This window comes from Lissotriton vulgaris, chromosome 7 (genome assembly GCF_964263255.1).
Source record: "Lissotriton vulgaris chromosome 7, aLisVul1.2, whole genome shotgun sequence".
Classification (NCBI taxonomy): Eukaryota; Metazoa; Chordata; class Amphibia; order Caudata; family Salamandridae; genus Lissotriton; species Lissotriton vulgaris.
Window position 1 is genome coordinate 465,137,364 of NC_141695.1, and position 23,798 is coordinate 465,161,161.

Here is a 23,798-nt window from a genome sequence, read left to right on the forward strand (position 1 = left end):
TGAGCGTGACTGTTTGGGAGCTCTAGGTCAGAAACAAGGACATTGATATTTTGACCTTGATCTAGACCTAAGTCTGGGATGAAATAGTAGAGATCTAGAATACCTCGGTGAAGGTGCATTCGTACAGGGGACTTTGGTGGCCGAGAAGGCATGGCTGGTGGATTTGCTGACAGATTTATCGCTGGAATTAACAGCCGTGTAAGAGGAGTAGACGCTACAGGAACCTGAGGAGGTAGTGGAGATGGCGTGGGACGTGGTGAAGGAGAATACAGACTGGAGAAGCCGGTCTAAATGGAGAGCAGGCTCTGGAGTATTCAGTTCCGATGGGAATATGCAAAGTTTTATGTGTGAAAATCACTCCACTGTCTTCTCCGTAGTATGGGGTCTCAACATTGAAGTATTTGATGCCATCAGATGTCTAAGTCCCTCTTCAGTAGATTGTCTCCCCTTCTTCGATGTCAAACCAGCCCTCAAAAGCGAGCAAGTAGGTACTGTACCGCTTCTTGATGTCTATGTCCACAACATTGAAAGGGTACGCGGTGTTTCACCATAACTGCTTTTGGCTATCCCTCAGCGGGCAATGGTAGGGGGAGCAGTCCCTCCTCTCATCTATGTGAAGGGTGTTTTTATTAGGTCACTTTTACTTTTGTAAAGTATGTAGAAAGACAAAAAAAGGGATATATATATATATATATATATATATATATATATATATATATATATCCCGACGAGTTTCGTGCTGTTCATAGCACTTAGGCTGAGGCGAGTGTCACGAGGTTCAGGTGCTGATGTTCAAGCTTGAAGGTGCAGGCATTCACTAGCCCATGACTAAGTGCTATGAACAGCACGAAACGCGTCGGGAACTCTACATTGCAAGGACTTTGCCCTGTGTGTTGAAGCTGCTGTTTTTACCTTGAATAAATGCCTGATAACTTACCTCCTGTGGTGTGGCTCTGGTATTGAGGACAACATTTGTTGGATATGTATATATGTATATATATATATATATATATATATATATATATATATATATATATATATATGTATTCACAGAAAAAACCATAGGTTATAGACCATATATAGTTAGGAATTTGCATTTACAAAACCTTGAAAATTCACTGAAAAAACCATAGGTTATAGACCATATATAGTTAGGGATTAGCATTTAAAAAACCTTATTTTATTTGCACAAAACCATTGAAATTCCATATATAGTTAGTTGCACTAACTATATATCGCGGACCCGCAATCCACTGCTAATGATGTCACATATTACATCATTCATGACATGGTCAGTGACATCACTGATGACATCACTGATGACATCTCAAATGACATCACTGATGACATCACTGATGACAACATCCAGTGACTGTATGTTTCTGTAAAGTTAAAATATGTCTTACATATTGAAGAATGAGTGGATGTATTAGTGTCTGGATGAAGGATTTAGTAGGTGCATGACTGACTGTATGAGAGAATGATTAAATGTTTCTCACTGAGTGTATGGGTTAGTGATTAAAGTGTCTTAATTTGGCAATCATTATTTATGTTGTTCTGTAAACTGCTGCATGTTTAAATCAGTAGCTATATCAGTAACTATATGGGTTATTGAATGGTTGCCCAAGTATTTGTATGGGAGACTGAGTATGTGTGTGGGTGGCTGGGAGGTGTATAACTCTGTGCATAGATGTGTGAGCAGTTGATTCCCTAGGTGTATGGGTTCAAAAGTGCATGTAGAAACAGCTGTATGGACAGTTGACTGTGTGCATGAGTATATTGGTGAGTGAATGGATATCTCAGTGCTACATGTCAAAGTAAGTACATATGTAAAACACACTCCATGCGAGAGTTGACATATATAAATAACTGAACATAAGAGCCAGTGAATGTGTGAGTGGCTGTATGAATCATTGTGAACTTGTATCAAGGATTGTATAAGAGAGTAAATATGTGTTACTATATGTTTGAGTAAGTAAGGTGTGTATAACTGTATAGTTGAGGAAATGGAGATGTGATTGATTCTTTGCATGACTGACTAGGTGTGTGAGTAACTCCATGGATGTGTGACAGTCTGTGAGTGCCTGTTTACACTGAGTGTATCTAAGGTTATATTAGAGTCTGAAGATGTATTATCACATAAATGATATCATCAGTGATGTAATCAGTAATGTCAAATGAGATGTCAGTGATGTCATCAGTGATGTCATTTGAGATGTCATCAGTGATGTCATCAGTGATGTCATTTGAGATGTCATCAGTGATGTCATCAGTGATGTCACTGACCATGTCATGAATGATGTAATATGTGACATCATTAGCAGTGGATTGCGGGTCCGCGATATATAGTTAGTGCAACTAACTATATATGGAATTTCAATGGTTTTGTGCAAATAAAATAAGGTTTTTTAAATGCTAATCCCTAACTATATATGGTCTATAACCTATGGTTTTTTCAGTGAATTTTCAAGGTTTTGTAAATGCAAATTCCTAACTATATATGGTCTATAACCTATGGTTTTTTCTGTGAATTTCATTGGTTTTTTAAAAGCTAATATCTATAGCTGTAAAATATATTCTTTATTAAGTGACGTATCACGTAGCCCGTGAGACGCCTCATGATGCATCGCATAACCGTGACGTATCGTCTCTGCAGCGCAAACCAAACCCAAAACGTAAGCGCGCCAGAACACGCTTAAAGATATATATATTTTTTTTTAACCTTAATTAGACAAAATCCACACGTGCACATATCACAAACGTTCAAAAAACACAATATGTCGGACTCCCGTTACGCTGCCGGTTAGCTGCCCGGTTAACGTACCAGGAAGCACCTTTACCGCGAAAAATCGCAATTTTTTTTTTCTTTTGCCCCGCAGGGAACTTTAATAGCCCCCTCATCAATCCTAGGGGTTCAGGAGGGGTCTGCCTTACCCCTTTCATTCATTTACACCTTTTTTTTTCCACCTCTTGTCTCTCGATCCTACCGAGAGACAAGATGGCGGCCGCTCCGGACTGTTTACAATGTTGACAGCCAATCAGCTACTCCTCAGACTCCCGTTACACTGCCGGTTAGCTTCCCGGTTAGCTGCCCGGTTAGCTGCCCGGTTCGCTTACCAAGACGCGTCTCTACGGCGAAAAAAATCGGATTTTTTTTTTTTGGGGCCCCGCGTGGCTCTATAATATCCCCCTCATCAATCCTAGGGGGTCAGAAGGGGTCTACCTTGCCCCCTTTCCTTCATGTCCCCCTTTGTTTTGGCCTCCTCTTGTCTCTCGATCCTACCGAGAGACAAGATGGCGGCCGCTCCGGACTGTTTAGAATGTTGACAGACACCGGAGGGCCAATCAGCTTCGCATCGCAAAGTTTCCGATACGCGAAAAGTTCGCTAACCGGATCGCTGCCCGGAGCGCTGTTACAGATATATATCTTGATTTAAACGTTAATTTCTCAAAATCCACTGAAGCACATATATTGAGACCTAGCAAAGGCACATCGGGCTAACAGTCCCTACAATTTTGCCAAGTTTCGTGGAAATCCATTCAGCCGTTCGGGCTAAAAGTGAGTCCAACCGCCCTATGGAAATTAACATGGGAAAAACGCGTTTTGGGACCCCCCTTTTTTCTCGGCCCCCCCTTGACGAACCCCCCCCAAATTTCCAGGAGCTGCTCAGAAACAAAATGTGCCATTTTCCTGAAAATTTCAGCCGATTCCGTCCACAAACGCCAAAGTTATTAGACATAGAATTTTCAGAAATCCCATAGGGAAAAAATCCTAACTATATATACCTACTGGCGACCGCCAGTAGGTAATATATATATATATATATATATATATATATGTTCCAACAAGACTGCATTAGCATGTTCTGGTGATTCTACCCTTTGACATTACCTCCCTTTTAGTGTTCAGTTGTTTCTCTCAAGTGAAAACACAGTGTTTTCTGGTAATTCACAATCCTTCACATTTTGTCTCCATTAAAGAGCATGGTCCCATCACCCCTCAAATGCTGTGGAGACTGATATTGCATCTCCCTGGCCGCTGACCACGGCCCTTTTTCCCCCGGCGTGGACACGGTTAAGACATCGTGGTGGGCCTGGTCTGAACTGCACCATATTTTCAATCTTTTTCTGTCGGCAAATGCAATGCCGATTGTGCGTCATCCTGCCTGTCCTCCTCTTCAGCCTTTCGGCATGCCCAGACATGCATCACGTCTTGGACGGTCGACACTGGCAGATTTATACCCAGGCAACACATTCTACTCTCTCCCTGCCTCTTCTGGCCCACTGGACACTCTCTTGTTTTATCAGTTACGACCTATTTGCCGGGAGATTCATCCTACGTTCCCTCAGCCCCCGCCCTCGATGCTAGCCCTGGATTTCATATACACCTCCCCGACACCACACAAAATAGTAACCAAACTATATGCCCTCACGTTGGCCTCCTCTTCCATCTCCACTAAACGGGCTCGCGTTGTGTGGGGCATAGACCTGGGTATGGACATCGGCCAGGCCGACTGGCTGACTGGCTGTACTGCTGAAATCAGACAAAGAAACTATCCCCAAACTACCGGCTTCGTCTCATTCATTTCAAGTATCTACATAGGCTGTATAGCACTCGGCTTCGCAAACTAGGACTCATACCCAGTGACCGCTGCTTGCACTGCGCTTCCCTTGCTGCTGATTTTGCCCATTTAGCATGGCTATGCCCCAAGGTGTCTGACTTTTGGCGGGAAGTATGCGCTGCTATCTCCGAGATTACCTCCGCTTTGTCTGCTGGGCTTTACAAAATATTGCCCGGATGCTCCCTGTCGCTTGATCGCAATGCTGCTCGTGTTGGCTAGGCGTAGGGGGGCCATGTGAAGGTGTTGTAGGCCTGCGTCTAAATTTGCCCACTGGCTCGAGGACGCCTCTAGATGCCGGACTTTGCTTTCAGAATTTTGGGACCTGATGCCTGCGAGGTCTCACCCAGTGGACATATGGGGTCCCTTGGTGACATACCTCCATTCCTGAAGTCCCTTGAGCTGTGCTGCCTCTCCCGCGATCCCCGCCGGTACCCCGCCCGAGGCGGCTGCCAGTGCTGGTCAGTAATTGCCTCCTATATTCCTACGTCCCCCCCTGTGCGCTGCACTTGTCATTCGCATACTCGTGGTGCTCACACCGCCTCCCTGGTGACATTCTTCGTGTTTATTATACTGTCATACCAATAGCATTTGGTCTGTGATTACTGTAATTGGGGAATGCCTTTACGTGCCCGACAATGGACTTGGAATCTACTGTGTATGCCGTTCTGTTCTGATGCTAAATGTACTCTGACTGTTTTTGAACTTGGCAATAAAGGTTTAGAAAATCAAAAAAAAAAAAAAAAGAGCATGGTCCCTCCCACCCCCTCACCTGTTGCACAATAGAAAAAGTGTCTGTCAGGATGAGCAAAGGTAAGCCCGATGGACACTATTTTAAGGTCAGGCAGCCAGGAGCTAGACATGCACTGCTGCAGAGCTGTGCAGATAACTGATTTTTTTTAAATGTTTGGTGAGTGCATGCACGAATATATGGGAGTCAATGTTGTGAATGGATATGTATTTGTGTGTGGAGAGAGAGGGGGGGAAGAGAGAGAGAGAGAGAGGAGAGGGGGAGAGGAGAGAGAGGGAGAGAGGAGAGAGAGGAGAGAGAGGAGAGAGAGGAGAAAGAGAGAGAAGAGAAAGAGAGAAAGGGAAAGAGAGAAAGAGAAAGAGAGAGAGATAGAGAGAAAGAGAGAGAGAGAGAGAGAGAGAGAGAGAGAGAGAGAGAGAGAGAGAGATAGAGAGAGAGAGATAGAGATAGAGATAGAGAGAGAGAGAGAGATGAATGATGCAAGGATGCGAGTCACTGTTTATGTGTGCATTTGCTTTCTGTCTGCTCCTCCCTGATAAGTACCGGCCTCCAATGTATTTAAGATCAGTATATTGCATGTAAGCAATCTCTTGATGTATGTTCTATGGTTTACGCCTATTTTCTCAAGATCTCAGCTATTGAGAAGTTGCTCTTCATTAAAAGCTTCAAGCACTTGTGTTCAAACACTAATTAAGAATCAAAGAAGCATTCCTTTAACAAAAACCCCTTAGGACCTGAACACCCATAGAAAAGATTTGGAAAGAGTATAATTGAGCTTAGACAAATAACAGAAGCATTTATAATTCAGAAGTTGGTCCTCAGTATATTTTGGTATTTGCACCTTTTCACATTGCATCTATTTCAGTATTCAGATATTTGTTTCCAGTGACCTTCCGGGACATTCTAATCATAAATGTTTTAACCAAAAGTACCTTTGTAAACTGTGGTCTCACTGTGAAACCAACAATTGTATATTCAAATGCATTTAAAAGACTAGAAACAGACCAAAATGTGCTCATTTCAATTGAAAGGTGTGTGCTAGGCTATACATTAGGTACAAGACTAGGCTCAGGAGACCAACACCTCAACAAAAGAAATCAAACTTTTCTCTTCTGCTAGAGAGACAACTTTCTACAGCACACATAAACTTGTGTAGTTTTTGAGTGGTCCATGCAGTAAGGAGGCATGCCATTGGTACTAAATTGGGAGCAGTAAAAGTAATTAAATATCCGCTCATGTGACACAATTTGACGAAAAACGTGGTGTTCTACTCAACATACTCCTGGTCCAATGGGAAACTAAAATGGAGGTAGATGCAAAGAGTCAATTTATAGACATTTCAACGTTAAGAGTCTAAACAAAATTGCTACCCTTAAATGCCAATCAATGCCACAGATATTTGTCTGAGGTCGAGCATTTCCCATCCTGCCTCTTCCAGCTGCAACAGAGAGGTAATTTCAAAACCTATGAATGGTAGCCATGGGAAAAAGCTACTGATATATTATTCTGGTAGCTCATAAGAACACTGCACACAGCTTCACAACTTTCTCTGCAACTGCTGGTAGTATTGTGTGTCATAGCTTTCTGGAAGTTAGATAACTTGGCTGCACTAAATACCCATGAAGTAGCGACACTGAAATGTTTCAATATGCTTTATGCTATTATCTTTCTATGTTATGTGTCTTATTAAACAAAACGGCAGACACAGAAGGCAGCTACAGCTACTCGCATGTTTCCAAAGCAGGCATATTTATTATGTTTTTAAATAAAAGAAGACCGACTGAGAGGACTTGCTCCTCACCTCTACCACATGATTTAGGCACATGATTTACAAAGTCTAGGTCCAAATCCCACCTGCAAGATTTGAAAGGTGTGGTCCATTCTCCTCTAAATTACTGCCCCATTTGATTTGGTGAGAGTAACCAAACTCACATTTAAAAAGTAGATATCCTGATCAATGGTGTCCCTATTTGTTGAAGCTCGACTGTTACATTAAGGTTCTCCTAGAAAGGAAAGTGAGTATTCCACCCACGCAGACTAGTTCATGAGGAAAAGTCTCCTTCAGAGTAGGGAGAATGCAGGAGCCTACATGGTGACACAGATCCAAGTGCTGAGGGCATGGAGGGTTCTTTGAACACACAGGAAGAAGAATACCCATAGTGCCATAACTTTAACATACTGCTGAACACAAATATCCCTCGGAGATAACAGACATACCAAATACATTCATGATAAGCTTACTCCAATGATTAGTGTGCACCAAGAAATGGTCAAAGTGAAGAGACCACAAAGGCCCTTGGAATTCACTTCAGATGACTTATACGCACCAGGGGATCATAAGTAATTCTCCAAAGTAATCAACTGTGACCTCATTCAAAGTCGTTAATTAGCTGTAGTTCAAAGACTTGAAGGTGCTCCTTGAGTTTCTCCCGCACGTCTGTCTGGGCTCGTTTCTCCCGAATGCGTTCCTGCTGCAGCCCACAGATTCTCATGCGTAGACGCTGCTCCCGGCGCTTGCAAGCTTGGAGCTGCCTCTGGGCTTTGTCCAGTGCGTCCAGTGCTGCCTCAGCTCGACGTTTCCAAAGTAGGGCATTACCTACATGGTAGCTGTGCTCGTTCTGAATGTAGGCTCCAAGGGGAGGAGGGAGGCGCAACATGTACACGGAGGGAGACACAGGGCGAGGGGGTTCAGACTCCTGGGCCGAGCTGCTGCTTGTGGGCACAACGGCTTCAAAGCCTGAGGGAGTCACTGAAACATCATCGTCATCATCGTCAACTGCAGATGGTGTATCTGGTATGAGTTCAGAGTTTGGCACACTGCATGTGAGAGATGTCGCCTCGTGACCATCCTTCGACGTAGGACCTAAATGATTTGGGGGGTCAATTGTAACCACTGTGCTCGTCTTCCCGGAGTTCCCATCCGGAGTGCTTAGGTTTCCTGCGTAAACTCTATGAAAGTTGGCAAATTTTGAAGGGGAGGGTGAACTAGTTTCAGCAAAACACAGCACTTCCGTTGACTCTTCAGAATCTGCATGAGAAGCTCTTACAACTTGTCTGAAACAAAAGATGAAACAAATATTTAGTCTACATTCGTTAACTATATAACGTAAGTGCATTTTCATAATAGGATCATCAATAGATTGCACACTCATGGAACAGTAGGGAAAAATCTTTTGTCCCTTGTGTCACGCTTTATGGGAGGCTAACATCAATAACTTCAGGATGTAGAATGCATTCTTTGTGTTGTCCACAAGCGTATTTCACTCTTTTTTTCTGTTATTCAGTAACCTTTGAGAGCTGTGGCTTTATTCATTGTATTAATGTAAGCATTCTTAGGTTCTTTACCGGGCTGCATAATGAGGTACATTTAGGTTTTATTACGATAATGAAATGAATTCAAACAAGACATGTACTTTGGTCACCAATTGTTAATGCGCTGAGAACGTTAAGCAAAGTTGAAGGACATTACGTTTTTTTAAGATAAGATGAACATGAAGGAGGGAGAGAGTACGGCTACTTCAGTGTTTACCGGCATTTAAGGAGAATGAACTAAGTAAGACATGTAACCAGTAGTGCCACTGTTTAGCTTAAGGAAACGAGTGAAAATATTTTCCTATTTTCTATTATGGGGTGTTAGGCCCTACAGAGGCTTGCTTTAGCATTAACCTTATAGCGTGAAAGATGGGGCGAGGCAGTAAAAATTTAAATGGAAATGCCAGTAACTCGTGTGTTTTCCATATGGGGCAGAACACCACGGTAACATGAAGATACGCCGTCTCATGTGACCCTGCCTGCATCGCGGAGAGCAATTTAGCTGTATTTAACTAAATATGAAAATGCGTAGACAATATACTTGTTCTGTAGATGTGAGTGATGGAAGTGAGATGTATTTTGCTGCAGTTAAGGAGAACAGTGTCTGTTAATGAACAGTAGTAGCTCAGTGACTGTATTCTTCTACCTAGGAACATGCCCAACTTGGAGGAACTGCTTCATTCTTGGAATGCTTGGCTTGCTCCATTTTTTGGTCCCCAGCATACAACGTCCCTTGCCCAAGAGCTGAAATATAGGAAGGTGTGTATTCACTCTTTGAGCAATTGTGGGCTGTGGAATATCTTATTAGTCAGCAGACCAGATGTGGCTCGACTTTTGACTTATTAAAGAAAAACCCACTCTAACAAATGGTGTCTATAGTGTGTCCAATATGTCGGTAGGTGCTTTAACGGGCTGCATGCTCAGGACAATCCCTAGGTATAGCAGACCCGACTAAGGAATGTAATAGACACACAACTGGGATCGCAACAAAGTCACGTTCTATCACAGACTATTGAAAAATGGCCTGCACAGATGCTAGGTCACAATTCAAGGAGGTAAATACTATTTGAAATAAACTGCTGAATGGAATCCAATGTGCATAATACTCTTTAAGAAACCATTGCATTTCATCATTTCCCCATCAAACCGTGTCAGATGCCTTAATTTCAATTGTTTATTCCGGATTACCACAATCTTTGTCTAATATCTAAACCAATGAAGATTTTTTTTAAATACATTTATTTTTTTCTCTTTTTAATCTTGATTACATACAGTATATGTGGGTAAACCGAAGGTGCAGGTGTTTGGGTGGGTGTGAGTGTGTTTTCACTCAGTGGGCGAGTAGTGTAAGTGGAGTGCAGCATCAAAGACAGATTGTGGGGTGAATATGGACATGGAAACATATCTGTGATCATTGCTTGCTTCCAGGAAGGAGAGCATTAGATGCTACAAACAGATGGTTATAGGTCAAGTATCATTTTCTGTTCACAGCATGTGTGGCTGTAGATACACATGCTCGGCACAGACTGAAGCATTTCATCTGCAAAGCAGTGGCTGGCGAGCAGATGATGTAGAGGTTTGCAATAATGTTCTTAAGACTACCTGGTTGACTAAAGCCTACTGGCGCGAAGAACATGAACACAATAATGCTTGGTGAATGTATGTATAAGGAATTAGTGACACATTCATACATACATACATACATAAAGCCAAGGAATGATGTACAGAGTTTTTATTCACAATGTACTGAGGACCATAATCAATGGCAATACATTTGAATACATTTAATGAGAATTAATTATAAATTCATGCCCAAAGGAACAAAGGGGCGGGGGTGAGGGGGGAGCAAGGAAAAGTAGGTCAAACTATACAAGCGATCTTATAATCTTCAATTAGAGAAAGGGAAAAAGGCAATTCATACACTTTTTTATATAATTCCCCACAATGATAGAGTGGTCTCCTGGTCCCAGGGTCACAAATGTAGTATGAATCAATTAAGTAGACTTTAAAAACACCATGCTCCTAGAACAGCTGTAAACATCATGCTAGCGGTGGAGGCTGGTGGGGTGAAGAGGTAGTCTACGTTTAACTCTTACCTTATTGAGGCCCACAGCGCTTTCTAGCCACTACCCCAGTGATGTGAGTTTCTCCTTCAAATTAGATTAGTCAATCTTAGATATATTTACTACGTCGAGTGCTCTCTGATGAGACCTCCATGTTTTTTGACTAAAAGATTTCTTTTCCTTACCCTTAGGAGGATTGCCCTTTCCTTCAACCCCCCCCCCCCCCCCCCCCCCCCCCCTTGTTCTGAAGAAGACCCTCCTAGCAAGGTGTAATTCCCCTGCACTTCACTTTTGGGTCGAAACGTAGACTACCTCTTCACCCCACCAGCCTCCACCGCTAGCATGATGTTTACAGCTGTTCTTGGAGCATGGTGTTTTTAAAGTTTAAAAAAAAAGTTTAAAGCTGAAAGAAAGGCTCTTATATAGTTAATGCCTGGAGTTCACCAACCCTCCTTAGTGAAGTGATTGCTCTGAGAAAAGCAACCACAGGTGTCAATTGTAATTGACACCTGTGCATTGGTTCAAATGGTGTACCCATTAGCCTTGTAAGGACTATGTTCAAGTTCCATACTGGAGCGGTGGGACTCTAGGTGGGATCACGTTTTAATCCTTCCATAAAGGCTTAAATCACTGGTACTCTGAATAGAGATACGTGTTGTCTATTTGGTAAATATGCAGCTACTGCTGCCAGATGTAAGCGAATGGATGTATAGGCTAGTCCAGATTGGTGTAAATGTAACAGATAACAGATGATGTTTTGCACAGAAGCATCAAGAGGATTTATATTGTTATTGTTGCAATAGATAACAAACCGTTTCCATTTTGCTGCATAACATGCCCTAGTAGTAGCTTATTTGGCCTCTTAGGATAATCATACAGTCTGTTGAAATTGTAAATAACCAAACTCTACAACTTCAGAAGCCAAGTTACCAGGTTGAGTTCTTTGGGATTTGGATGTCTGATTTCCCCATGGCTCTGAGTGAGGAGACTGGAGTCGAGATGCAGCTTTTCGTGGAAAACTACTAAGAGCTCCAGCACGGTGGTGAACCAGGGCTGACATACATGTGGGAGCAATGAGAATCAGTTTGAGGGATGTTTGTCTGAGCTTCCGAACTACCAACGGAATGATTGGGAGAGGCAGAAAGCGTAGGCAAATATCCCTGACCAGTTCATTCATAGGGCATTGCCTTTGGAGATAGGGTGTGGGAATATGGAGGCGAAGCTTGGGCATTTTGCGTTTTGAGCTATGTTGAGCAGGTCTATGTGAGGAAATCCCCATTCCTGAAAGTAGGGGAGGAGAATTTGGCGTTGAAGTTTCCACTTGTGGATTTGCTGTCTCTGTCTGCTGAGAAGGTCTGCAATCTGATTGTTAACTCCTGGAAGATGTTCTGACAGGAGATAAATCTTGTGGTGTATAGCCCATTTCCAAATGGCTTGTGCTAGTCATGACAGTTGGAGTGAATGTCTCACCCCGTGTTTTTGTATATAATACATAGCTGTCATGTTATCTGTGCGGACTAGGACAGCGTTGCCTATGAGGTGAATTTGAAAAGCTCTGAGCGCTAGAAACACTGCTAGTAGCGCAAGGTGATTTATATGGAGACTCTTGTACTGTAGACTCCACAACCCTTGAATTGTGTAGGAGAGCACCCCAACCAATGAGCGATGAGTCTACTGTTACCACGGTCTGTGCAACAGGGTCGATGAAAGGCCGCCCTTTGGATATATTTTGTGGATTCCACCACTGCAGAGAACGATGGGTGCGACCATCTACCAACACTAGATCAGTCAACGGACCCTGCAACTGGTTCCATTGACCTGCTAAGCATTCTTGAAGGGGACGCATGTGAAGTCTAGAGTGCGGAACAATTACGATGAAAGACACCATCATTCCTAGCAGTTGCAAGAATATTCTTGCTGGTAATGCTTGGTTGGGGCTGAAACTGAGTGAGAAGTGACTGAATACTCAGAATTCTGGCAATATTGGGAGATGTTAGATCTCTTTCAGTGTCTATGGTGGCTCCCAGATAGGTTTGTGTGTTGGAAGGCTGTAGATGAGACTTTAATGCGTTCACTGTAAACCTTAGTTGATTTAGTAAGTGAATCGTGGCTCGAGGGTGTTGGAGACACTTTTGGTAAGAGCTGGCCGCCATAAGTGTGGCAGAGTATGCGAAGACGTTGAGTCCCTTGCTCACTTTGCCACTGGATTCAAGCAAGCCGGGCTGAAGACGGCTGGAATGCCAGAAACCGGTCCTCGGAAGCTTGTTTCCGGTCCAGGGAAGACATGGCTTGGCAGTTCGGGCTGGACTGTTCCCATGAGGCACAGGGTCAGACTGATTTGCATATAGCCATGTCTGAACTGGGGTGGCAGAGTGGGCTAAAGAACTGTGATGGATTCAACCCAGATCTTTTGACTGGGTGCGAGTGTTTGATTGATTCAGATGCTCCGTCCATCACCACCCCCGTCCCGGCGCTAGTAGCAGAATAGGCAACATCAGCGCAGGAAGCAGTTTACACAGTGGGAAAAAGAAAGGCTTAAATAGCTTTCCTAAATTCAGACAAGTTGTCAAGCCCTCGAATATGGGGTGGCAAAGAGTTCCAGAGAGTCGCCGCTCTATACCAGAAGGAACAGTCTCCGGCCCGGGTTCTCTTGACCCGAAGTACCACCAGTAAATGTTGCCCCATGGAGCGAAGAGGACGGGACAGGACATACAAGGAGAGCAAATCTGTCAAGATATTAGGGGAGGACAGTTTCAAGATCTTGAAGGCTATACAAAGAGCCTTGAACTCGATTCATTGAGCTATAGGCAGCCAATGAAGGTGACAAATTGTACTGGTCACCGAACAGACTCTACGTAGGCCCAGAAGAGCTCTTGCTACAGCGTTCTGTACTCTGTGTAACCTACGTATTTCGGGCTTGTTGGCCCCTAGGAACAGAGTTCGCATAATAAAATCTGGATGTAATCAAGGCTTGAATAATGATCTGTCTGGTTGGTGCAAGAAAGAAACCTAAAATGGGTTTCAGCCTGCGCAATAAACCAAAACAGGTGCCCACTACCTTCTTTGTTTGAGTGTGGAAACTAAGAGAAGAATCCATCCAAACCCCTAAGTTCTTTACCACCTGCTTAGGAGAGGGGGCCGGGGGAGGAAGAGAGGGAGGGCGGGGGAGGGTGCCTAACTTCATGGGCCACCAGTGTTCATTCCATAGCCCATGGTTCCTTCCCACCAGCAACACCTCCGACTTGCTGGCATTCAGCTGGAGGCGGTTAGCTGTCATCCATTCGGCAACTGCTGCAAGATCGCCTTGTAACTTTGCAGCGTCGTGCCTGGAGTTGCTTGAAAGGGCTACCAGCAGCTGAGTGTCGTTGGAGTAGGATACCACCGTCAGTCCCCTGCACCTGGCCATTACAGCCAGAGGTTGTACATACAGGTTAAAGAGCAGAGGGCTCAGAGAGGAACCCTGTGGTACTCCATGCTTGATGGGAACAGTAGATTAGGAGAACGGGGGGGGGCAATCACCTGACAAGTCCTATCACAGAGGAATGATGCTAGCCACTTCAATACAAGGCCGCAGACACCAGCCTCTTCCAGACGTTGCAGCAGGATGGCACGTGACACAGTATCGAACGCAGCACTGAGGTCCCAAAGGATCAGTGCCGATGTCTGTCCTGCGCCCAGCGCTGTCCAAAGGTGTTCTGTCACCGCCAGGAGCACTGACTCTGTGCCATGGCCGGGACGGAAGCCGTTTTGCGAGGGATCAATCGTGTTGTTAGTGGTCAGGTGCTCTGAGAGGATGGAATGGATGTATGCCTCCGTGATCTTAGCAGGACAGGGGAGCAGTGAAATTGGCCTGAAGTTCTCTGGTTTTTTGACATCCAAAGATGGTTTTTTGAGCAATGGTAACACACTGACTTGTTTGCATACCATGGGCACAACAGCGGAACTGAGCGACTTATTGATCACCCGACCAAGGAAAGGAGAAATAGTTGGTAATATTTTCCTAAATTGGTCAGGTTTTAATGGGTCAGACGGAGAGCCTGACTTGATTTTAACACAGAGGGCAGATAAACGGTCTTGTTGAATCTGGAGGAAAACCTCTAAGGTGGCCATCGTACAATTATTGGTTTGCTCAAAGAAGTCCGTTTGGACCATGGGAAAGCTTTTATAAATATCTTCCACCTTCTTTGAAACAAGCATTTACAATGCAACGGTCTCTGCATTGCAAAAGTTAGAGCTATTAGCATGGCAAATGAACGCGAGTTTAAGGTCTTGACATTGTAAATGACAAGATATTTTATTTATGTTTTAAAAACCAAAACATAAATAAAAGTCATTGTCATTTACAATGCCAATAGCTCAAAGTCGCGTAATGTGTATGCCAAACTACAGTAGCCTCCTGACGAGTGCCCTTTCACTTAATTTTTGACAAATGAAAGCCCTGGCATTTTTTTTTTTTTTACAAATTAAGCACGGGTGGTGTCCGTGTCTGCATGGAAGTGGTGGTGTCTGTGTGTGCATGGGAGTGGTGGTGTCCGTGTGTGCATGGGAGTGGTGGTGTCCGTGTGTGCATGGGAGTGGTGGTGTCCGTGTGTGCATGGGAGTGGTGGTGTCCGTGTGTGCATGGGAGTGGTGGTGTCCGTGTGTGCATGGCAGTGGTGGTGTCCGTGTGTGCATGACAGTGGTGGTGTGCGTGTGGGCACGGCAGTGGTGGTATCCGTGTGTGCATGCCAGTGGTGGTATCCGTGTGTGTATGCCAGTGGTGGTGTCCGTGTGTGCATGGCAGTGGTGGTGTCCGTGTGTGCATGGCAGTGGTGGTGTCCGTGTGTGCATGGCAGTGGTGGTGTCCCTGTGTGCACGGCAGTGGTGGTGTCCGTGTGTGCACGGCAGTGGTGGTGTCCGTGTGTGCACGGCAGTGGTGGTGTCCGTGTGTGCACGGCAGTGGTGGTGTCCGTGTGTGCACGGCAGTGGTGGTGTCCGTGTGTGCACGGCAGTGGTGGCGTGCGTGTGTGCACGGCAGTGGTGGCGTGCGTGTGTGCACGGCAGTGGTGGTGTCTGTGTGTGCACGGCAGTGGTGGTGTCCGTGTGTGCACGGCAGTGGTGGTGTCCGTGTGTGCATGGCAGTGGTGGTGTCCGTGTGTGCATGGCAGTGGTGGTGTCCGTGTGTGTATGGCAGTGGTGTTGTCCGTGTGTGCATGGCAGTGGTGGTGTCCGTGTGTGCATGAGAGTGGTGGTGTCCGTGTGTGCATGGGAGTGGTGTTATCTGTGTGTGCATGGGAGTGGTGGTGTCTGTGTCCGTCTCCATTGCACAGTGCCAAACCCACGAAAGAACAGTTTAATTCACCACTCCAAAAAGTTAAACTCCTGCGCCACTTTGCCTGAGCCCAAACAAGGATCTGTGTAAATGTTACTTCTGCGTGAGAATATTTGCCTTCCTTCCTTTTATGGACGCCTTAGCTGGCTCTGAAAATTGCCGGCATCTGGCTTGCAAATGGCGCCCCTGTCCAAACGCGCTCTTGTGTGGAGCATTTCATGGGCTGGCTGCTCGTGGCTGGGGGCGGCGGCGCGCGCGCGCATGACCAAATCCACATCACTAACGCGCACTCACCCTCTGTTTTCCCCGAAGCTCGGCCTTGAATAATTGTCCAGGAGCTGATGGACTGAGGGGGGCACACCATCTCCGAGGGCTTTCTGATTTATTTAACCAGCCTGGCTGCCCTCCAGAGGAACCGCAGCACTGGTTTATTCATGATGGCTTTAGAAAAAACACTGTACATTTTTGTCTGACAAATGGTATCATTCTCTAGAAAGAAAAGCTCTCACAATGCTGTATTGCCGGGTTTGGCAGGTGGTGGACGCATTCACCTCTAGGGGGCAGTGTTGTGCTCCGAGGAACGGGGGCTGAGCGAATGAGAGAGGTGGAAACAGCACGTGCTGGTTGTATTATGGCATTTACACATAATTTAGAGTGACATACAGATCTTTGTGAACAGGGCATTCAGGCCAAATGGGCATCAGTGCCAATAGTGCCGGTTTATATATTAAACTTGTACATTAGTCAATTGCCATTGGTGAAACTTGGTGAATTTGCAATGTTTCACAAATGTGTACAGCTCGTTAAGTAGCAAACCCTAATTTTTCCGCCGAAAAGTAAGATGGTATACAAATAAAAAATAAGAGATAAAAAACCCGGTAGAAGGACACGCTACACTTTTGAGCAATCTCAAAAATAAACAAATGTGATCACATGGGAAACGTGCCGCTCGGCAGATCAAAGTAAAACAGCTGCCACCTATGCACACTCCCCTCAGGAGGTTATGTCGAGCAGACCCTGTTGCAGCGAGTCAATAAAAGAACGTTTGCTCTTTGATGTACCCTCAAGGTCGCGTTAGGCACGTGGACAATGAACGGTTCAAATTGAGACACCGATGCTTGTTTACCGGTACATACATTTACTTTTTTAACTAACTTCAAAGTATTGTAATTGCATTTGCTAAGTTGTCACTGCGTAGACGCCATGCTTGAGGATAACAGATTATAGAAGGTGCAAGGACATGTAGGTTTTCTGATACACAATGTAATATGGGCTTAACGTTACCAGCGAAGGCGGAGGATGAAGAAAAGAAGCCTGCTTGAAGGGGCAGCCATGTGTGTGTCATCAGCGCCGCGCGCTGGTATGCAGACTCCCCTTGCATACCAGCAGGCGCGCGTCACGATCCGGGCTGCATTCGCATGCTCTGGATACAAGACCTGGCCGCGCGCACAACGTTATCCTATGGGGAAACGCTGCGCGCGGCCAGGTCTTGTCTCACTTCGGCGTCTCAGACTGCTGAGACGCCGACAATAGTTCTCTGGCGAGAACGCGCTTTCAGCGCGCTATAGCCGAGACCTAAAAAACAAGGCCAGCTCCTCACAATGCTTATTTGAAGTAAATAATGGGCCAGCAGACCCCTTCTGGTTGTGAAGGCCTGAGACAATGGCGAAGATGCTCTTCGCAGGATTGGTGCTGGCACTAATTTCCTTTGCATTGAACGCCACACGTTCAGTATGAATAGCTTTGTGGTAAATCCTTTCTGCCTTCCGATAGCGATCTTTAAATAATGGGTCAAAATCTCTCCTCCAAGCCCTTTCGTATTTTTTACAAGTTTTCCGCAGCAGCGCTTATATCGCGGGTTAGTTTTAGACATACGATTGCCATAAACATCAGAGCGATGTTTGACCAAAGAATGGCAATTCAGAAGGAAAATAGTCAAACTTTTACCTGGGGAGAAAGGACAATCTTGATAAACTACCAAGGTGACAGATGAAAAACCACAGCCTCTGCAGCTGAAAGGGTCCTCTAGACCCCCCCCAACCCTTGGACTGAGCATCTCCCTGACATCGTCCTGATTGATAACAACTCATTCGGAGTATAAGTGGGATATAATTTCCTAAAATTGGCAGCGTGTCTGGCGTCGGCCTGGCGAAGACTGGCTTACCTTTGGCGCGCCCGCTGCGTGGCCAATGAAGCATGCCAGTTAAATGTGCCCGGTAGCAGAAATGGGGAGAGGAGGGCGGAGCCACGTCCCTCCACACAAACAGCACACGCTGCGGTGGACCGGGGACTGGCGAGAATGAATGCGAGGAACAACAAGTAAGGTGCAAGTATTTAATAACAGTGAAAATATCACACTGTTAAAAAGTGAGCAGTAAGCACCCCAGACCCAACACTAGTGCAGACTAACAATCGCGCTGTACCTAGTGCTGCACGACCGGTCCCACTCAGCGTTTAAATGTGCCCGTTGCGGAAATGGGGAGAGGAGGGAGGAGCCACGTCCCTCCACACAAACAGCACACACTGCTGTGGACCGGGGACTGGCAAGAATGAATGCGAGGAGCAACAAGTAAGGTACTAGGTAGCAGTATTATCTGCAAGATAGAAGGAGCGATGAAAGGAGCCACAATTAGACGGAGACTATAGGGCTTCCATTGACTTAGCCACTTCTCTATCTCCCTTCATTTTCTCCAATGACTTATATAATTCGGGCCCAAAAAGATGCTCTTTGTCAAATGGATTATTTAAAATAGATTGTTGGACTTCTGGTTTAAAACAAGAAGTCCTCAACCATGCGTGCCTCCTCAGTAACACACTTGTTTTAACATCTCAGCTGCTGTGTCAGCAGCATCTAAAGCACACCTAATAGAGGAATTGGAGATGAGCTTTCCTTCTTGCTCTAAATCTTGAGCTTTAGCCTTGTGCTCATCTGCTAGATATTGGAGCAATTGCCGATTCTGTCCCAGTGTGCTCTATCGTACCTGGCTAGTAGGACCTGGGTGTTGGCAATGCACCAATGATTCGCTGCTTGGGCGGCTACTCTTACCAGAGGCGTCTAACAATGTTGACTCAGTCAGGAGGGGGGCATCCCTCGAAGTTTGTGAATTGGCCCACTTACAGGCGAGATGACCAAAGAGTCTAGTGGTAGCTGTCCTTTAATAAAAACTGGATCAGACGGAGCAGGCTTATATTTTTTGTCTATTCTGGGGGTGAGAATACAAGCACAAACCGGGTCTTTGAATATATCACCAGCATGCCTCATCATGCCTTTGCATGCATAGGGAGAGAGTGACTAGACCTTTCCCTGTGTAATTGTACCCCATGATATTCTGCAGTTCTAGCAAGTTATTCTAGATATCCTACATGGTCATCAGGAGGGGAAGGCGTCGCTGGGTAAAGGTCTGGGTCACTGTCTGTTGGGGAATCAGTGTTGTAGTTTTTCCAGGGATCTACCAGTAAAATAGTATCCCCACCATCTCCCTCATGATCGTCATCAGGCTGTGGTGGTGGTGAATTAGTTGGTGGAATAAGTAAAGGGTCTAATGGTGGGGAATGTGCTGTAGGTGCATAGAGTGGAGGAGGAGGAGCAGAGGCGCTAGTATCAACATTCTTCCTCTTCAAAGGCATGTGTAGGCTGTCCGGAATTCGGTTAAAACGGACTATGCACGATACTACCCTACCGACTGCAAAGCAGCTGACCCGGTTTAAACAGAGTATCGCTGAATTTTTCAAATGTGATTTACCACTTGGCAGTTGCGCATTTCGGCCACTTGATGGAGCCCAAGCAGTACAAACCCAGCATCCGAGCTCGGCATTGGTAATTCCATGAAACATTTCACCCTCTTCCCGCTTTTCATGGCCTTCAAACAAACTTCAAACTGTGACTCGCCGCCAGTGTCTGTGCCCTGAGGAGGAACTGGCTACGCACACCACAGGAGGTGCTGAAGTGTGCGTTGCACTCCTGTTGAGACACTTCACGAGGCTTTGTTGTTCTTTCACCCGAGATTCAAAGGAGATTCAATAATAACACCTCGTCCGATTTTTTGCCGGGGTGGGGGGGGGGGGGGGGGGGGGGGGGGGGATCACACATGGCAGGCAGCGCCTGCTGAAAACCCGTGCAAGAGGCGCGTCACCTGTGTTAGCATTGATAATTGCTATTGTTGGCCTTAGTCAAATCTTTATTATTGCTTGCGCTTTTATAAATGACAGAGCTTTGAAAACAATTGGGAAGTAAACCTCTTCCTCGTAGCGTTTCTTAATGTTAGCCCTGTGTGAGAAGGGCCGGCGGAAGCAGTGTGCAGTACTGCATGTATTTATTTACTGCAGTTAAAGCGCCTCATGCTTCCTTCCTGCTGCTTCAAAGCGCCGAATGAGAGCAATGAATTTCAGAGACGACTGCCCTACTTACACATGTGGGTACGGAGAACAGGCACTGCACATTCAATTAAGAGCTACTTTTCCTGCCACAGATACTTGTGCTTGATTCCAAATTGGCTAGGTGAGTCCAGATTATCAGTTTCCTCCCTGAGGCGACACCTTGGAGTGAGTTGCCATCAATCATTCGTTTATGGAGCTTGGGAACTTTTCTGGCACTTCATGATCATTTACCTAGCTACAATAATTAAACAAAAAAAAAATAAGATCAACTTCTACCTTTGTGAAGTTTTCATTTTCACCTAGTGATGCTCAAACGCTGCTTACTTTTGAGTTCTTCCTGTTTGGGGGGAATGTCCGGTTTAGTGTTGATTTCATCAAGAGTCTTATTAACTGACAGCAAATAAGTCATCAGAATGAAGTATCCCTCCTAATATTTATGCCCTAGACAGATTTTCTCCCTATACCTCCATGTGTAGGTTTTATGTGCGTATAGCATAAACCATACAATGTGATGTATTTATTAGGCCTCATTGCTAGTTTTTCAATCTCTAGCCAAACGTTAATATATAGGTCTTCCCTTATTTCATAGTTAACTAGTTCCTCGTTTTTTTAAAATTCTGCTGTTCTCATGTGGTAGTACGGAGAAGTGTGTACTCCTTTTTTTAGGATTGTATCTATTTTTATTTTGAAGAAAGTCCTTTCGCCTACATCCAACGGGTGGCAATGAGAAAAGGAATGGGGAAAGTGGAGGACAAACCAAAATCAGGAATAACAAACATTAAAAATAGACAGAGTAACCACACCATGCTTGTGTATATGATAACTCTATATATTCCTGTCCCCCCTCCCACCATGCGGGGGTCTTAGGAGTCAGGCTCCGAACCCGCTGTAAGGCGTAGCACCTACAAGTATATTGGGCAGGAGAGCTCTCTAAAGGTGGTAGAAAAGTATTTCAGGCAGTGACACACATTTTTTTCAGAATTAGGCAGTGTGTGATCTACAACCACTGTCAACTTCTCCATACCGAGAAGGTCTCAGAGTTTGGGTGTCCAATCTGCATGTGTGGGTATGATGTCCGTGCCCCATGGTGACGGCAAAACCTGCTTTGCGGCACACGGTGCCAGTGTTATGGCCCTCCCCCTAGCAGAGTGTAGTGGGTACATTAGGGCGTTGGGCAATCCCAACAAAATATAGCTGGGAAAGTGGTGTAGTTTAGAGTGAAACATGTTATCGATATCTGTGAGGACCTCGGACCAGTAGCAGTTCAATTTAGGGCAGTGCCACAATAGATGGGATAGTGTGCCAGAATGGTTGCAATGCCGCCAAAGAGGCAGGTCAAAGAGGCCCAGATACATGTCAGATTTTTGGGATAACCTTTTTTAACTTGAGTTTAATTTTGATTTTAAATCATTTGTATAGTTCGCATCGAACCGGTGAAGTGGAAATGGGTATTAGTAGACTTCATATTAAAAAAGATAATTTACTTAATTTATAAATGTTTAACATCTGGCTGTGATCTGCCCTTTTGGAACTATACTGGACATCTCTGATCTACAGGAATGCCATGAGTTTACCCACAAAACTGGGAAGCTTTACGCAATGTAGAGATATGCAGTACCATAGCTGCTCAAGCATGTGCACGCAGTCCTGACCCCTCCTCCTATTGCATGTGCACGCGCAGCAGTGCCACCCCCCCAACCCCCCCTTTTTTTTACACATTTTTGCCACCTTTTTCCTTGCATTTGGCTTTGTGTCAAACCTTTTGGTGGTTTAATTTCTTCCATGCTGTTAGTTTTAGCTGCATATGCTGGTACACTCCATGCTCCAGTCCTACACCCTGCTGTCAATCGCTAGCAGGACTGTGGGTTGTTTTGGAAACAACCATCTGATTCCCCTGTCCTACAATTACTATTTGGTCTCCTGAAAACGGTCTGTTGTGAATACAGCATAGATGGTGGACGGATGAAGAGGCTGGACGTAAGCTCCACAGTTTATCCAGTCTCTGCGCTGTAGGGTTAATGAGACTCTTCCTTTAAGCTCAGAAATAGAAGCAGGTGTCACTGTTTGGGAAGAATCAGGCTACCTCAGGACAGTCCACTGAAGTTTAAGTACCTCCACACTTCTGTGAGTAATGTTTGCCCTGGTGAGTCGGATCCTTCTCTTACAGTGACACACACTTGACCAGTTTAACTTGGGCAGTTCACAACCTGAGCCAGACCGCTTTATGTTTAAAGTTAAGTCTGCACTCGGCCTGCTAATTCCGAACATGAGGTGCAAGCCCAAAGATATTAAAACCGAAGAAAGAGTCCAGAGGCCCAACAGCTGAGTTCGAAGGCACTCTGAATACTATGGGGAAAGGACAGACTGCGCCTTCACACTATATGCAGAAGCTTCCACAGCAATGCCACTGGACCTTTGTTTGCGGTTGGTGACCGTTTTGGCTTCTCTTCCTGGCCCGCCACATACACATCCTGGACTGTAAGCAATGAGCCACGAACGCCTCTCGCATGTATGGGATAAAATGTTACTATAAGACACGTTTTCTATCGAGGTTGGCTTCACTAACTTCATAAAAATTGAATAGTCCGGCCTGCTTGCAGGATCACAGAACTGGCTCTAAACAAAGAGAAAAAGCTCTAGATTACGTTTACAAAAAAAATAAAAAACTACGCCTTCGAAAAAATAAAAAACTCAATATGGGCAGTGCATTTCTATCTTTTTAAAAGTGTATGACAAAAACTAAACAATGATGCAGAATTTGAAAAAGTCTAAAGCCCCAAATGGCAGTGTAACTGTTATAAATAATTTATTCAGCCTGCTCCAAAAGGGAAAAAATGTGCTATCATTTCTAATTAAATTCTGACACCATTTTGCATTCAGGGTGATAATTGACAAACAGTCTAATGTAAGGGATAAAGTACCCCAAGAATTGACGATGTGTGGGATGATTGATGGCATGTGACACATATGAACACTTGTAAATCATGTATCCGAAGCTCCCAGTGAAATTGTAGGGTAAATTATGAAAAATTATCCGAACTGAGAGAAGTTGCTGGCAGCCACAAACGATTCTCTGTAATTTGTACCTTTATACACTGCTTGGTCTGGTCAGATTGTGACATTCTCGCATTCATCTCTTCAGCACACATCATGATCGCCCTCTTATCCACCCTAAATGTCATACCGTGTGGTCCTTACCATGGCTGGGGCATGATGAAGAAAGCAAGCAATAATAAAAGCAAAGCGTTTCATAAACACTGGTAAAACACTGTTTCAGTTGTTTTTTATGGCGCGAAAATGAGTAACCACTGAAAAGCACTGTTTTTTTGAGGTTTTAAAAATCACTGGAAAACACTGAAAAACAC

At 44.9% G+C, this 23,798-nt stretch overlaps 1 protein-coding gene across 2 annotated transcripts in view; it reads right to left on the reverse strand.

Annotated features, from left to right (window-relative positions):
* Positions 1 to 7,098: 7,098 nt before the first annotated feature.
* The window catches only part of THAP7 (THAP domain containing 7), a 101,667-nt gene continuing 84,967 nt past the window's right edge, over positions 7,099 to 23,798 (reverse strand). For both annotated transcript variants that reach the window (XM_086930508.1, XM_086930509.1), the window contains exon 7: positions 7,099 to 8,424. In XM_086930508.1, the coding sequence (XP_086786634.1) occupies positions 7,740 to 8,424 (685 nt within the window). In that variant the 3' untranslated portion in view covers positions 7,099 to 7,739. The remainder of the gene's footprint in view (positions 8,425 to 23,798) is intronic.